The 16,548-nt window shown below is 42.1% G+C and overlaps 1 protein-coding gene across 1 annotated transcript in view; it reads right to left on the reverse strand.

Moving 5' to 3' along the window:
* IA-2 (tyrosine phosphatase IA-2) overlaps positions 1-16,548 on the reverse strand; it is a 158,425-nt gene that overhangs the window by 4,612 nt on the left and 137,265 nt on the right. Inside the window, exons 21-27 of the mRNA XM_080286440.1 lie at positions 14,276-14,448; positions 12,937-12,991; positions 11,460-11,564; positions 9,075-9,191; positions 6,021-6,218; positions 4,723-4,889; positions 738-791 (exon numbers count right to left, since the gene is read on the reverse strand). Of these exons, the coding sequence (XP_080142566.1) occupies positions 738-791; positions 4,723-4,889; positions 6,021-6,218; positions 9,075-9,191; positions 11,460-11,564; positions 12,937-12,991; positions 14,276-14,448 (869 nt within the window). The remainder of the gene's footprint in view (positions 1-737; positions 792-4,722; positions 4,890-6,020; positions 6,219-9,074; positions 9,192-11,459; positions 11,565-12,936; positions 12,992-14,275; positions 14,449-16,548) is intronic.

A 16,548-nucleotide genomic window follows, 5' to 3' on the forward strand; every position in this document is an offset into this window, starting at 1 on the left:
CAACTACCACCACAACTGCCATCACCACAACCACTACCACCACAACTGCCACCACCACAACCACTACCACAACTACCACAATTACCACCCCTACCACTACCCCCAACTCCACAACCACATTCTGTACCTTACTCTCCACACCTTATTAAAAATTCTTCATTTCTCTTCGCTCACTCATTTTCCAACAGCATTTCGTCCTTTCCCAGCCCTTCCCTTCTCTTTTCTTTTCGCTCACCTTTCCTTCTGTCCGTATTTTCCTGTTTTCATTTCGTTTCCTGTGTTTTCCGTTTTCTTTCGTACCGTTCTTTTCATTTTCTCTTCATCCTTCCTTCTTTCCCTCTTCATTTTCCTCGTTTTACTTCTTACGCATCTCCGTTTTTTACATGTTGTCATTCTTTCCTTCCCTTCCTTCATCTTCACCATCATCATCATCTTAACCATAATTCCAAATCTTAATGTGATAGGTACCGTTTCACTTTTTTTACGAAAAGCAACAGTAAAAATATAATAATAATAATAATAATAATAATAATAATAATAATAATAATAATAATAATAATAATAACAACAACAATATCCTAATCCTATTTCTTGCCAATACAAACAGAATAGGATTTAAAAGTATGGAAAAAAAAACAACAAATTAAAGCAAAACTAAAAAGAGTGTACAATCAAAATCTCTCTCTCTCTCTCTCTCTCTCTCTCTCTCTCTCTCTCTCTCTCTCTCTCTCTCTCACCTGCAGTGTACGATGATGGGGCAGGAGCGACCTCGGTAGCTTTTATTCACCTTCCTGCAAAAGAAAAAAGGGTAATCATTATCATTATAATCAAGCATCACCATCATCGTCATCAATCACCATCATCATCATCATCACCATCCTACTCAATGTTTAATAATCCAAGGTAATTTTTTCATCATCATCATCCCAGCCCTCATGACTACCATCTTTTTTCTGCAGGAAGGACAAGACACAGGTAATAAGATTCTATACGGTATTCTCTTCTTCTTGTCCTTCCTCCAAAAATAAAACGGGTATTAGTATCAACATGGAATTAAATACACAAAATACAGGCTTAGGTGTGAAGGAAGACCCAGACACAAGTAAAGGCTAATATAAGATTAATAACAAAGCCATAAATCATTGTGTTCACTGTATCATCATCATAAATATCATCATCATATATATTATCATCATCATCATCACCATCATACATATTATCATCATCATCATAAATATTCCCATCATCATCATAATCAACATCAGTAAAGCCAATGACAGCTTACTAACCAAAGCACAGGCGTTCAAATGGGTTCAAATCTAACTTCAATTATAGGTCAGAAATACAAACATATAGATGGATTACTGTCTGCAACTGTAGTAAAGAAAAATATCGTAATAATGAAACACAACTGGATGCTCTGTTTAAGTAAGCATATACCGGTAGTGTTCATTTTCATTTAGAACAATATGTAAACAAAACAGAGAATATAATGATGATGGCTTACAGAATAGGCGTGGAGAAAGAGCACCAAGGGCAACAGAAACTTAGAGTATATTTAGAAATTTAGATATACCCAATTATCCATCCTGCTTCCCATGATTTTGAATATTTTGGAGGCTTTATTAGACAACGGCTCACAGCACTAACGTCACAGGCTTCAGTGGTGAAAGTATAAAGCCAGACCCACTGCCAAGGAGGTGAACTTTTGTCTATTATTTTAAACAACGAGTATGCGACGGTGTAAGCAAGGCCCCGATTGCTGGATATGGTCAGCCTGAATCCCACATTACAGAGTGCAGTCAGCGAGAATACAGAAAAGCTCGACACGTTCTAACATTACCTATCATCACATCTTCAGAAACTACTATAATATATTTAGGACTTGCCTACACTTCACACCCTCAGTCAGGATCATATGGCTCTGAGTGTGTCACCTGTTCACTCCAATCAGTACATTAATTCTCTGGGACAGACAGCACATTTGGCAACCTACATTAACTTACATTAGTGGAGCAAATAACATCAGCTGCTAAGTAATGCCTGAACACCCCTATGAGTAGCAGTATTTGGGGTAATCTAAGTTATGCTTTATCTGTTACCCAAATACAGTTGAAATAAAAAGTTTACCTAGTTATTTCATCTCTTCCGCTTCTCACTTTCCTCTGCTGGCTAATACTCTTAAGGTGAGGGGGGCCTTGGTATATTTCTCTGCCCAGTGATGTGGTCTTCAATATAATGTGTTAGAGAGGAAAGTGATGGCCTTCCTGAGTGTGAAAATGATGCAGCAGGGTAGCAGGTGAACTTTCTGTCCCAAACTGTACCAATAACATGATTTACCCTTACAAGACAGTCATACCACCAATCTTGAACAAAGCACAACCCTCAGTGATCTGGCTACAGGTGGATCCAAAATGGCCAGCTTGCCCAATCGAGGTCCATCATCTTTTAATACAAGTGACAAATGCAGCGGCGGTGATGGCAACAGATGAAGTAGTGTTGTGGGATTGTTTGATATGATGACAGATGTAGTGGCCAAAACCGTCGCTGCCATAATGGTAATACAGGTAATAATGGTGGCTAATTACTTCAGAATGGGGTCGGGGCTTAAGAGATATGTTGCCTGGCGATGGATGCAGTTGAGAAGGACACACTGTCAAAGTTGAAGATGAGGCAATGAACTGTTATGCCATTGTGGACTAGGTGGCATACTCTGTCCACTTTTAAACCTAGCCTAACACTGCCATCTCTCCATCTTGAATGCTGAGCTGTAAAAAGAGATTAACACTTCTATATGGTGCTAGCTACGCAAACGTGCTGTGGATAGAACGTAGAGCCATTGTACCGTCTTAGCATTCCACTGAACTACGTGAAAGTTAGCTGCAAAAGGACGAAAATCGCCAAGTTAAGGTGGACGAACTATAGCTGCACATACAGTGGTCACTGTGGTTCTTGTGGTGATCATTCCTGTGTAACAAAGGTGATACTTGCAGTAGGTGTGGCAGATACTTTTGGTAGTTGCAGAAACTATTGCAAAATAAGTAGCTTGGAGAAAACTGTGAGCTAAAGTTGGTTTGCCGACTGTCGTAGTGGCTCTTGCAGAGGGTGTGGCAGAAACAGTTGGTGGTAGCAGTAACTGCAAGCTTACATGCTGCTCATAGGTCTACCTGCCTTCTCCTTGTTTTCAGGATCCTACTTCACCCAATCCAATCCTTCTGGTGGGAAAATAGGGCAGGATGATGGTGATGATGAGGATTCAGTGTCATAAAATGGGAAATCTGTGGCAAACTGGGATTTGATGTGCGATCAGTTATGGTGCTTGCAGTAGGAGTGGTAAAGATGGCAGTTGCAGCAGAAGTCGTGGTTGCTGTGACATCCCGCTCACACCCATCACTTTTGTGACTATGCAATTCCTGTCATCACACAATTGCAAATATCACAAAAATGATGAGTGGGGAGCAGGCAGATTGCAGGTGCCCAGAAGGTAGATGGTGGGGGGTTCATATGCAGTAATTACCACTCACAGGCAGTTTGTTGCAGAGGCAGGCAATATACAAAGAAGTGAAATTTACCTGTCCTTCTTTTGACCTCAGATCACCTCCCTCATGAGGCTCCAAGCACATTCGTTTCAAAATTTTCGGTGTGTCTATTATTTATGTGGTCTCACTCATACCTTTTATTTTTCTGATTACTACTTGATATCAGTTAATTTTGTTGTTTCTCTGGCCTACCTGAGGACTTTTATTTTAACCTGAGAATATATTTGCAGGACTAAAGAGCAATACCTAAATAAACAATTTCACCTTCACTTCTGACGGCCAATTGGTGCAGCTGCAACTTTACATGCTATTAGAAAAAATAATGTAATCTCTTTCACACTCATATGGAAAAGCACCATGATTTTGCCCTGTCTGACGCTCTACATTACATTCAGTATAACAGCACTACTCATACAGTGAAGTTTGCTCCACTGTTTATTTCAGAACTGTCACCATTTCTCACCTTTAGAGTAGATCTGAGCAGAAACACTAACATCTTCATTTATTTCTAGTAAGAGCTCCATAAATTTAACTGAAAAATGACCCCTTAGCAAAGTCGCACAATGTGTTAAAACTTGTCAAAAAATCTGGACACTCCTCTAGGGTAATTATGCTACCCAAGATACTATACCCACACAGCCTCTGGACCTGAGACACACAAGACTACAAACGCTTGGATAAAAATTAATTTCAGTCACTGTATGTTCTGTTAAGTACATAATTCTGATTCCTCCTTACTCTCTCCTGTCTCTTCTTGCCATTCTAAGCTCATCCTTCATTCCCTCTATCCTGCACCATTTACTGCTTAAACTCTTTCCTTACTTCTTGCTTAAATTCATGCCCGCCTCACCTCCTAAATTCATGCCTGCCTCACCTCCTAAATTCATGCCCGCCTCACCTCCTAAATTCATGCTCGCCTCACCTCCTAAATTCATGCCTGCCTCACCTCCTAAATTCATGTCTGCCTCACCTCCTGAATTCATGCCTGACTCACCTAAATTCATGCCTGCCTCACTTCCTGAATTCACGCCTGCCTCACTTCCTGAATTCACGCCTGCCTCACTTCCTGAATTCACGCCTGCCTCACCTCCTAAATTCACGCCTGCCTCACCTCCTAAATTCATGCCTGCCTCACCTCCTAAATTCATGCCTGCCTCACCTCCTAAATTCATGCCTGCCTCACCTCCTAAACTCGAGCAGTGCCTTGGTGGACGCGGGTGTGCCGGACTCGTGCCAGGAGAGGAAGTGGAACTGTGTGACGGTCCTGGTCTCGCCGGTGCGCACGTTCTTCAGGTAGAAAGACCGCACCAGGTAGTCGTCGCACCAGATGTGTTCAGACACCAAGTGAACCTGTCGAGAAGTAGGGGATGAGACGTGGCGGCAGACGCTGGGGGGGAAATTAACGAGAGTACTGTACTGGGCTAATCTGGCAGGGAATAAATGTACAGTCAGTTCTCATTTAGGGCTTTCAATATTAAGTTCCAAACAAATATCTTTTCATCACTTAAATTTGAAGCCTGAAGTGTTTTTTTTATATACGTAAACCCTCAATCACATCCTAGACTTGAAGTGAGAACTGACTGAACACATGTTTTGAGAAGGGGTAAGGAGAAAAGGACCTGTCAAGATGAAGGGAATAAGATGGTGAGGCTGTTAATAGAGTGAAGGTTTTAGGGGGCAGGAAGCAGGTACGGCTGGTAACATGATAGGGTAAGACAAATAAACTAGAAACGAAAGACTGTCCAAAGATGTGGGATGACAGGTTTGTATTTAAAGAAAAAGGGGGGATGGAGGGATGGCAGGAGATAGACTTACTGAGAGGTAAGTGCTGAGATGGTGAGAAGCTGGCAACTCAGAATTAGCTACTAGTAAGAGTTAAGCAGTTTGATGTAAGTAGGTAAAGTGGATACAAAAAAACTGATAAAAGCAAAAAGCAGGAATAGGGATACAAAGACTGGAAGTAAGGAGTGGAAAACAAGGTTGGAAGATAAAGGTTATAAAAATGAGATGAGGGGAAGGGCAAAAAAAAAAATGTAAGGGAAGAAATTGTAATCTTCTCAGTTACTGTCAGGCAAAGCGGCCTTGTACTTGATGTGGCAGGGGAAATAATATGAAGCAGATTTATAAGGTAAAATGTCGGGATAATTGACCAGTTTACGTGAAATTCTGTGAGGCAATGGCGTTTTAATATCCAGAGTTATATTGGAGTGAAGAATTTAGATATGGTCGAGGTTACATCTCTGTCCTTCTTTCCTTCCTTCCTCCTCATCTTCACTCCCTTCGCTACCTCTCGCCTTCCTTACTTCTCACCTTCGCTTCCTTCCCTACCTCTCTCCGTCCCTGCTCACCTTACAGATATGGTCGAGGCTAATGTGTTCCTATCTGTCTCCCTCCTTCTTAGCTCCAGTTCCTTCCCTACTTCTCTCCCTCCTTCCCTGCTCACTTCCATTCTCTCCCCTACGCCTCTCCTTCCCTACTCACCTCATAGATATGGTACAGATCACTTCCTTCCTCCGGCCAGTATCGGTAGCAGAATGAGTGTCCGTTCTCCGTCAGGCGTGTCAGCATCACAATCACCACACTGCCCTGCTCCCACACCAGCTGCCAGAAGTCCGCGGCTGTGGTCTCGAGGGGGCCCTGGGTGGCGATGTAGGCTGGGTTGCGGGGGTCGTGGTCCGTCTGTGGGGTGGAGGAGGAAAGGTTAATGAGGGACACGGGCATAAACAACCTCCACTAACTTGATTCCTGAGATCCCACAAATAAGTAAGACGATACAGGAAAAACACCCCAAGTCCTATAAAAAAGAATTACACTGGGAAGGAATACAGCAGTGGAAGTCTGTGGCGTATACATTCACAAGGAACCTCCAGTAACTTATCAATTCCTAAGATCCCACGTAAGAAAAGACAGAACTTGAAGGAAAAACACTTGAATCCCCCCACAAAATAAAAATAAATACACTGAAATGGAATAAAGTAAAGGAAGTCTGGATGGGATGAGGAGGGGATACATGCATGAGCCGCCACCACCACCACCACCATAATCATCATCATCACCACCATAATCATCACCATAATCATCATCTTGACCTATTTTTTCTCCCCTAATAAAGAAATGAGGAAGGATCTAGAAAAAAGGAGAAATAAAGTGCAAAAATGGTAGAACTATTAACACTTCACACACTTCAACAAATTCCAAGACCCCAAAGGGAAGACTAAAAGAAAAATAACCCAACTCCCCCTAAAAGAAAGAACCCAATCCATGTACAGCGAAAAGAATAGAGTAGTGGAAGCCAAGAGCAGTTTATAAAGGTTAGGAATTCGAAAGTGGCTGCAAACACTGATGGTTAAAGTTAGGAGGAAGCAGAGTCAAAATAAAACATATGCTCAGTTCGTGTTGGTTCCTAAAATAGCGTTTAAAAGGTTAGAGGTTGTGGTGCGGAGAAAGGAGGAGAGAGAATTTCAGGGGTGACTGATTTCATGCGTGATGGATTGATGGCTTACCACTCCATTAACCCCTTCAATCTGGTGACAATTTCATTTTAAATCAGTCGAAAACCACACGATTTTATATAACCAAGAATTGACCTCTTGCAGTGAAAAGGTTAATGAAGGAAATATCAAAATCCTCAATTGGAAAAACCTCTCATAGTCTAAGCTGAATAAAACTCAAGTAACTGGAAGACCTGTGCTGGAAATTCTGTCCCCAGTGTGAAGAGGTTAAAGAGATGGACAGGAGAGGGTATAAGCGTGTGCAATACCTGTCTTTGGTCCTACACTCTCACCTTACACCAGGAATCATTCAGGGAGGGAAGTCAGAAGAGTGGCCATGGTAATACTGACATGGGGGAGGGTGGTGCAAAACTGCCATGATGGGACAACAGAAGTCAGTGTGAAGGGTAGAGTGTGTGAGATGAAGGACCCCCTACTCATCTCCGGTGGGAAGAAGTGTAAGTGGTGAGTCCCCCCCGGTCCCCCCCTGGTCCACCCACACCTGTTAGCTGGCCCAAAAGATTCCCTAAACTGGTCCAGGAGCTCAGTGGTGGGAAAATTACCAGAAATCAGCTTAGAACGCCTAGCATGTTTAAAAGTACAAAATCTATCCTGAAGAGACTGTTTAACATCGAAAGCCTAATGTATAACTTCTGAAAAATACTCAGATTATGTTGTGCATGGTATTTTGGAGACAAAGAGGTAATACTGTGAAAGATTTCCCTCAAAGGCAGTGTAAAAAAATAGTATTCAGACATTAAATCTATCTATCTATCTATTGCCAGACGTCATAATCCCGTAAAGGGTGGCCATTTGACTCTGAGTTATTTGTTTTACGGGGAGGGGCACTAACCCTCCACCAACCCACTTGCTGACACGTAGGGAGCACGTATGATTTGGTTATATGGTTACCATCCAGCGTTGTAAATGGTTTCTTGGCTTACAGGAAACCATTTGGCTTGTCACTCAATGTAAAGCCACCTGTAAAGGAAAGAAAAGCAATAAGAAATGACAGGAAAGATGGGAGAAATAGGAAGAGAGGAGGACAGGCACAGAAAAAGAATGATAAAGGCTAAGGAAGAAGTAGGCAGCACTACATCAAGTGAGTGGATGATGGCATTAAAACAGCAAAGATTTTCTACGTAAGTTATCACAATACAAAAGAGACTCAGACTTTTAACAGTAACATACGTTGGCTAAGACAAAGGCTGCCGCTTGAGACACATGGAAAAGTAAAGAATAATAACAGCTCACTGGGCATAAAAAAGATTAGTGACGAAGGAGATGGGAAAAAAGCTAACAATTACTACCGGCCTGACAACTGCAATTATCGGGTATATTTTGGGTTCGAAAATTTAAGAAACAGGTACACAGAAAGTTAAAAAAAAAAAAAAAAAAAAAAAAAAAGGTGGATGTTCAGTTTTCAAAATAAGTGTGCCGACCAGATTACTGAAAATTTACACATGCTGGTGGATACGTAAAAGTTCAGCTGATATTCCGAAAACAGCATGACAATCCTGAAAATTAACGAGATTTCCTGCTGCACACCTGGTACAATACAGGTGACGAAAAATGATGATATCCACCTGTCATCCTGTTTGAATAGAAATGAAAAGTTTTGACGAAATGAGATTGAATTGAGAAAGCGCATGCAGAAGCAGTGTATAAAGTACCCAGCCTGTGATAACCAAGTCAAGATTGAGGCAACCACCTGATTAAGGCACCTGAAATGGAGAGGCGAACTTCCTCCGGCCACTGAACATCCCCTCAGGTACTAATATGACATGATAAGGTTGATAAGGAATGACTAACTCTTCCGAACTCTTCCTGTCCTGCAGTAATCACCACAACTAGGCTAAGTGTGGGCTGAGAGTGAGCACTTTTTAAAATCATAATAGTCTTAAATCCAATCCTACACAACATTACACTTACCTCGTACATCCCTCCCTTACGCAACTAACCTACTTCAAGCTCCTTAGCCCCACCACCCCAGTGCTATGCCCGACCCGAGCCTTAAGCCACTCCTGACCCCACGGCCACTCACAATGGAGGAGGCGTTGATGAAGTCGGAGCCGGAGATGTTGGCGTGGGCGTTGAGGAGGACCCGGTTGTGATCGTACGGCACGGCGTCGGGGTAGCGGTTCTTCTGGCTGTTCTCAGGCTGTAGGAGGGGATGGGGAGTTTAGTAAAGGGGATGGGGAGTACAGTAAAGGGAATGGGGAGCTTAGTAAAGGAGATGGGGAGTACAGTAAAGGGGATTGGGAGTTTAGTAAAGGAGATGGGGAGTTCAGTGAAGGAGACGGGGAGTTTAGTAAAGGGGATGGGGAGTTTACTAAAGGGGATGGGGAGTTTAGTAAAGGAGATGGGGAGCTTAATAAAGGAGATGGGGAGCTTAATAAAGAGGATGGGGAGCTTAGTAAAGGAAATGGGGAGCTTAGTAAAGGAAATGGGGAGTTTAGTAAAGGGAATAAGGTGTTTAGTAAATATACTGTAATACCATAAATACACAAGGAAATATTACTACGGTATAACACACTCATATACCTCATCATAGTTTGAAATACGAAATGTAACGGCCTGTAACTGACTTCTAACTTACCCCACACCACCATCCTAACTCTACTTCCCACTAGCAATGTGGTGGGCACGATCAAGAGAAAGGGAAAAGGAAAATGCAACAGTACGAAAACTATGAAATCACCAGCAAAGTGCCCACTGCAGGACGCCATACACCGATCCACTCATCAATCAACCCCTTCAAATTCTCAACTCCACCCCCACTGCATACATTTTTCACCCTGCAATATTTGTTCAGAGAGAACTTGCCCTCAAATACCAAACTACAAATGGGTGCAACCTCTCTCGAGAAAGTACAAGACGCCCTCATATCAAGCCTCTTCCCTTAAACTTATTTCATTATTCATTTGCTTAGTTAACGTCTCTTATTCAAAGTTTCATTTCACTACAGTTTTGGAATTTGAAATGTGTGGTTTTTGTGACTTTAACCGTTGTACTTTTAACCCCTTAGTCATAGAGCCACAGCACGAACTCATTTAGCGCTCCTCCATCCATCCAGTTGCGCTGCTTCGCTTAAAGTAGCACACTGTCTAAACACATCCCCAAATTTAAGTGGGCACTGAGAGTATTGTAAAAATCACTAGCAAAATTCAGTGCTAGTATAAACCATTCTGCGATGTCTGTCTTGAAAGTATTACATGTATTTGCCTCTTCTGGTGCTGACTGGTAAACAATACAGTCTCGGAGCATAATACGGTATATGAAGGGAAGAGCACCATCATCATAAGCAACATCAACAGCATCGTACCTTCATTATTATCATCACATCTGTACGTTCATGATCATCATCATCATTGTCAATACTCATCACCAACATTAACGTGTCTTCACCATCATCACCACCACTGTATATTCATCATCATCATCATCATCATCATCACTGTCAACACGCATTATCAACAATACCGTACCTTCATCATCATCATCACCACCACAACCGTACATTCATCATCATCATAACTACTGTATATTCATCATCTACCGTATAACACTAATAAAATAAGAGAATAATAAATACTGCGATGATTTCCGTAAAATCGAGTAACAACATCAGACATAACGTAGCTGAGTGATTATGTATATGCGCCGTGAGAGAGAGAGAGAGAGAGAGAGAGAATTTTCACATTTTTTGACACTAACGGCATATATAAAAAAAAAAAAAAAAATCCTGCGAAATATATGAACTGAACACCGAAATTTTTTAAAAACTATTGGTCTCTTTTTTATTTTTGGTCAATCTTAAAATATATAGACTTTATTAGCTTCAGTATTGGATTGGATTTTCCCTTTTTCTACATTGTCTCATTAGCCTTCAGTCATTTTCATGCACATCATCATCATCATCGTCACTCTCATCATCACCACCCACCACCACAACAACCACTATCATCATCACCACCCACCACCACAACAACCACTATCATCATCACCACCCACCACCACAACAACCACTATCATCATCACCACCCACCACCACAACAACCACTATCATCATCATTATCACTATCATCATCATCATCATCATCATCTTTTAACTCTACTTATTACAGAATTACTTTTTCCCCATTCAGGTGTGTGTGTGTGTGTGTGTGTGTGTGTGTGTGTGTGTGTATTTTCCTATCCAATTACTTACACTTTTCCCTCTACCCATACCCACGCCTACTTACCTACCTACCCTTCCACCCACTCTCCACCCTCGTCCTCCACCCACTCTCCACCCTCGTCCTCCACCCACTCTCCCCCAGCACCCACTCTCCGTTCTATCCCTCCACCCACTCTCCACTCTCCCCCAGTATCCTCTTTCCACTCTATCCCTCCACCCACGCTCCACCCTCGCCCTCCACTCACCCACCTTGAGTGCGATGGTCGTGGCACATGGCTCGGCCTCGTAAGCACACAGGGCGATCCACTCCTGCTCCAGACGGTCCTTGTTCTTTAGGTGGTCCTCCATGTACGACTGAAAGGAAGATGGGGGTCGTTAGGGGCGGTAGAAAATACAGGGAGGGTCGTCGTGAAAGTCGTCAAAATCATCATCATCATCATCATGATCATCACACACTGTTTCCCACTACACGACACGAACGGAAAAGGTAAACAATTGCTATCATTATCACCATCACCACTACCATCATCATCATCATCACCATCATCACATCCTATTTCCCACTCATTACACAAACAGAAAAGGTAAATAATCACCACCACTATCACCATCACCATAACAATTCCTAGTATACATCACCACCACTCACCACCATTAATACACCACCACTCATCACCATTATCACCACCACTGTCACCACCACCACCAACACGAGCTCTAACACCACCCATTCCAAGACCTCATCACCACCACACTTCCTCATTACACTGTCACCACCACCATTCATCACCACCACGAGAGCCGGAATATAAGGTGTAATTAGCGGGCACCAGCTCATCACCCTATCTTCGCGGCTTCACTTTTTGGCCAAACGCTTCATACAGTGAGGGAAAATGAAAGTAGAGAGGGGCAGGGAGGGAGGGAGGGAAGGAGGGAGGGGAGAGGAAGGAAGGAAAAAGGAGAGAATAAAAGATATGAGGATGCAAAACACACACACACACACACACACACACACACACACACACACACACACACACACACACAGAATCTAGGCCAAAAATTATATTCGAGTAAGTCTGAAAAACATGAATAGTAAAAAGAAAAGAAAAAATAGAAACGATACCGAGATGAAAAGAAGAAGAGATGAAGAATTTGTAATTACTATGGAGGAGCTTTTGTTGTTGTCCTTTTTTCGGTGTGTGTGTGTGTGTGTGTGTGTGTGTGTGTGTGTGTGTGTGTGTGTGTGTGAGAGAGAGAGAGAGAGAGAGAGAGAGAGAGAGAGAGACGCGTAACAGCACAAGTTTGCAGTGAACCTGATACAAAACGTGAAAATGAAGTGGAAATGAGAGAAAATGAGCTACGCACCAGTAAAACCCTAAAAACGAGGTGGAAATGAGTGAGAATTAGGTCAAAATGAGAGATTATGAAGTAAAAATAAAGTGAAATGAGGTCAAATGAAGTGGAAATGATGTGGAGATGAGAGAAAATGAAGTGGAAAAATGTGATGAGTGGAAATGAAGTAAAAATGAGTGAAAATGAAGTGGAATGTGGAAATGAAGTGGAGTATATATGGAGATGAGTGAAAGTGAAGTGAAAATTAGATGAAAATGAGTGAAAATGAAGTGAAAATTAGATGAAAATGAGTGGAAATGATGTGGAGATGAGTGAAAATGAAGTGAAAGTCGGGTGAAAGTGAGGTGAAAATGAGTGGAAATGAGGTACGTACCAGGACCATGTGGCCGGTGGAGATGTCCATGTTGGAGGCTACGGGTTCCTCGCTCCTGGGAAATGAAGGAGTATGTTAGTCATCTTCACACTCACTTTCACGGGTCATTTTCACCTCCATGCATCATTTCCACTTACCCTGCTATCACACATCATTTCCACTACATCACACATCACTGAACCTCACCTTCACACTCATTTCCACGCATCATATTCACCACCCAACGTCATTTCCACTTCACCCTCCTAGTATACATCACATCATTTTCACTTATCACACTCGAAACCTTCAAGCCGCATTCATTTTCACTCCACATATTCACATTCACTCATTACTATTCACCTTCACTCTTCACCTTCACTCTTCACCCTTTCCTTACACATCACTTTCACTCTTCGCACACCATTTTCTTGAGACATCATTTCCTTCACTTTCATTCACTTTCACGCATCATTTTCACCATCTCTAGTCTGTATTAGATCATTTCACTTCTCTAACTGCTATTTTCTCATGGTTATCGTTTAGCATATTATCTATCTATCTACCTATCTATCTATCTATCAATTTCTTTGGTTTTCATTCTATCACTTATAATCTAACACATTCTGTTCACCTATTCTATTTAACACTGTCTATCTCTTGTATTTCTCAGCTTGCCTTCTCTCCTATGTATATTCCAGCTTGGAGGGAGAGTGACGGCCAGAAATACCCCTTTCCCCATGCTAGCCAAGTACGAATCGGTGGTGAAAGGTTTGACGCACCCTCAAGCTAATCATTTATTTACATTTACACTCACTCAATGTCTTTCAGGTGACTCTACACTGACTCAAAAATCCGACTCAAAATTCCAAATGACTCAAAAATTCAAATAAAAAAATCCAGCTGACTCAAAAATCCACATAAAAAAATCCAGCTGACTCAAAAAAATCCTACTAAAAAATCCACTCAGCAGCTCTTTGTTACTCACCTCCTCTCTCTCTCTCACTTGCTCACTCTCTCTCTCTCTCTCTCTCTCTCTCTCTCTCACACACGAATAGTTCTGCACTGTATGAGGGACCCCCATATAAGTGAGAGAGAGAGAGAGAGAGATGTGTTTTTGTGCAGTGAATATTATCAGCTGCTCTCTCTCTCTCTCTCTAGGCAAGTACATATTACTACCAATCTATCTACGCACCTATCTACCATTCAGTCTATCTATCCATCCACTTATCCTGGCATGTACATATTTATTCATCTACCAATCTATGCAACTATTTTTCTACCTTTCAATCTCTCTATCTATCTACCTATCCATCCATCTATCTACCTATCTATCTATCCATCTGTCTATCCAACCCACCAGGAGCTCGTGGAGGATCGGGAAGACGGTGAGTTGTTGCCATTGTCCGAGTCCCTGGATAGACTGGATACCCTCTGGCTGGGGGGGTGGCCTGAGGTGGGGGGCCGCTCCTCCCCACCCTTGCCCCCCTCCACCCCGGCGCCCTTCCCCGCCATCCTGGACCGGCACAGCTCCTGGGGAAGAGGCAGAGAGGAATGGGTTAGTGATGGACCTGGCGAGAAAATTGATGATGATGATGATGATGATGATGATGATGATGATGATGGTAAGCAGGACGTGGCGAGAACATCATCATCATCATCAATATTACGAACATCATCTACGACAACACAACTGGAAAGCACTCACAAAGCGCCTACCTCCGCCAAAGCCACTGCAGGTTCCGGATCCACCCCCAACTTTAATAAATTCTTTCTTGGTCCATGGCCCACCCATCCACAAAAATTCATTGACATTCATTGAGAACTTTTGGAGATATTGTGTGGACAAACAGAAAGACAGATAGATTTAGGTGAATTCATAACCTCCTCCAAATTCGCTGGCGGAGGTAATAAAAGTAATAGTAATAATAATAATAATAATAATAATAATAATAATAATAATAATCAACCTAGGTATATAGATAGATAGATTATTATTATTATTATTATTATTATCATAACAACGAACAACAGATAATAATAATAATAATAATAATAATAATAATAATGACGATGATATATAATAACCATCAGAAGTACAAGAAAAAAAAAAGGAGGAGGAGGAGGAGTGAAGAAGATCCTGCCTTCGATTTAAGGGAAATTTTGAAGGCCTGAAAAGACAATAGACTATGAGTGACTCTTTCTCTCTCTCCCTCTCTCTCTCTCTCTATTTCATCCTGTCCTTCCACCCACACTCCCTCCATCCCATACCTCCTCATCCTCCTTCCCTCCATTTTTCAACTTCCTCCTTTCCTCTCCATCTTCCTCCCTACTCAGAATTCCTCCCCCCTCCCTCAAAAAAGAAAAAAAAAAATGAAAACAAAAACATTTCTACGATTTTTTCCCTCCATTCCTCCCTCCTTCATTCTCCTTCGTTCCCTCCTTCCCTCCTCCTCCTCCTTCTCTCTCCTCACACCCTTCCTCCTTCCCTCTATCCTTCATCTTTTCTCCTCCTCCTCCTCCTCCTCCTTTTCCTACACCATTCCTCCTCCTCTCCTCCCTCCTTCCTTCCTTCTGTCCTTCCTTTCTCCTTCACTTCCTTCCTTTATCACTCTCCCTCATCTTCCTCAGTGTATTCCCAAACCAATTCATTCTTTCTCTCTCTCTCTCTCTCTCTCCCAATCAATACTTTCATTTATCTACCTACCTACCTATCTATCTATCTATCTATCTATTGTCCATCATTCAGTATCCTACTTACCTATTCAAACACTCATCTATCTATCCATCTATCTATCTATACATCAACAATTCATAGTCTATCTATCTATCTACCTACCGATCCATCTATCCCCCACATCAACTAATCACAACGTAACTCAATTTATCTATCTATCCATCAATTCATCAACCATCCATCCATCTACCTACCTATCTATCTATCTACCTATCTATCCATCTATTACTCAGCCATCCATCCATCTACCTACCTATCTATCTATCTACCTATCTATCCATCTATTACTCAGCCATCCATCTTTCTATCTGTCTATCTATCTACCTATCCATCTATTAACCAGCCATCCATCTTTCCATTTATCTACCTACCTGTTTATTTATCTATTCCATCCATTCCTCCCGCTATCTATCTATCTATCTATCCATTCCTCCATCTATCTACCTATCTATTTATCTATCCATCCATCTATCTATCTATCTATCTCTCTATCTATCACAGTTTCCCGCCAACACATTTAAATCCGCGCTTCGGTAACTGGATCCTTCACTTCTTTTTCCCCTCCCCTGTTTTCCCTCCCTCTTCTATTTTTTCCTCTCACCTCATTTTTTCTCTCCCCTCTCATTTCCCCTCCCCTCTCCCCCCCTCTCTCCCTCCTCTTCCCTCCTGCTTCTTATTTTTCCTCTGCCTCTTCTTTCTCATTTTTCCTCCTCCTCCTCCTCCTCCTCCTCCTCTTCCTCTTCCCTTTTCTTCGCATCGTTTTTCTAATTCTTTCTCGATCGTTTTTTGGTCTCTCTCTCTCTCTCTCTCTCTCTCTCTCTCTCTCTCTCTCTCTCTCTCTCTCTCTCTCTCTCTCTCGTATCCTTTTTACACCTCCCATTCTCTTCATATTTCCT

The sequence above is a fragment of the Coenobita brevimanus genome, chromosome 14, assembly GCF_032717465.1.
Source record: "Coenobita brevimanus isolate Jiangsu-jjx chromosome 14, ASM3271746v2, whole genome shotgun sequence".
Lineage (NCBI taxonomy): Eukaryota > Metazoa > Arthropoda > Malacostraca > Decapoda > Coenobitidae > Coenobita > Coenobita brevimanus.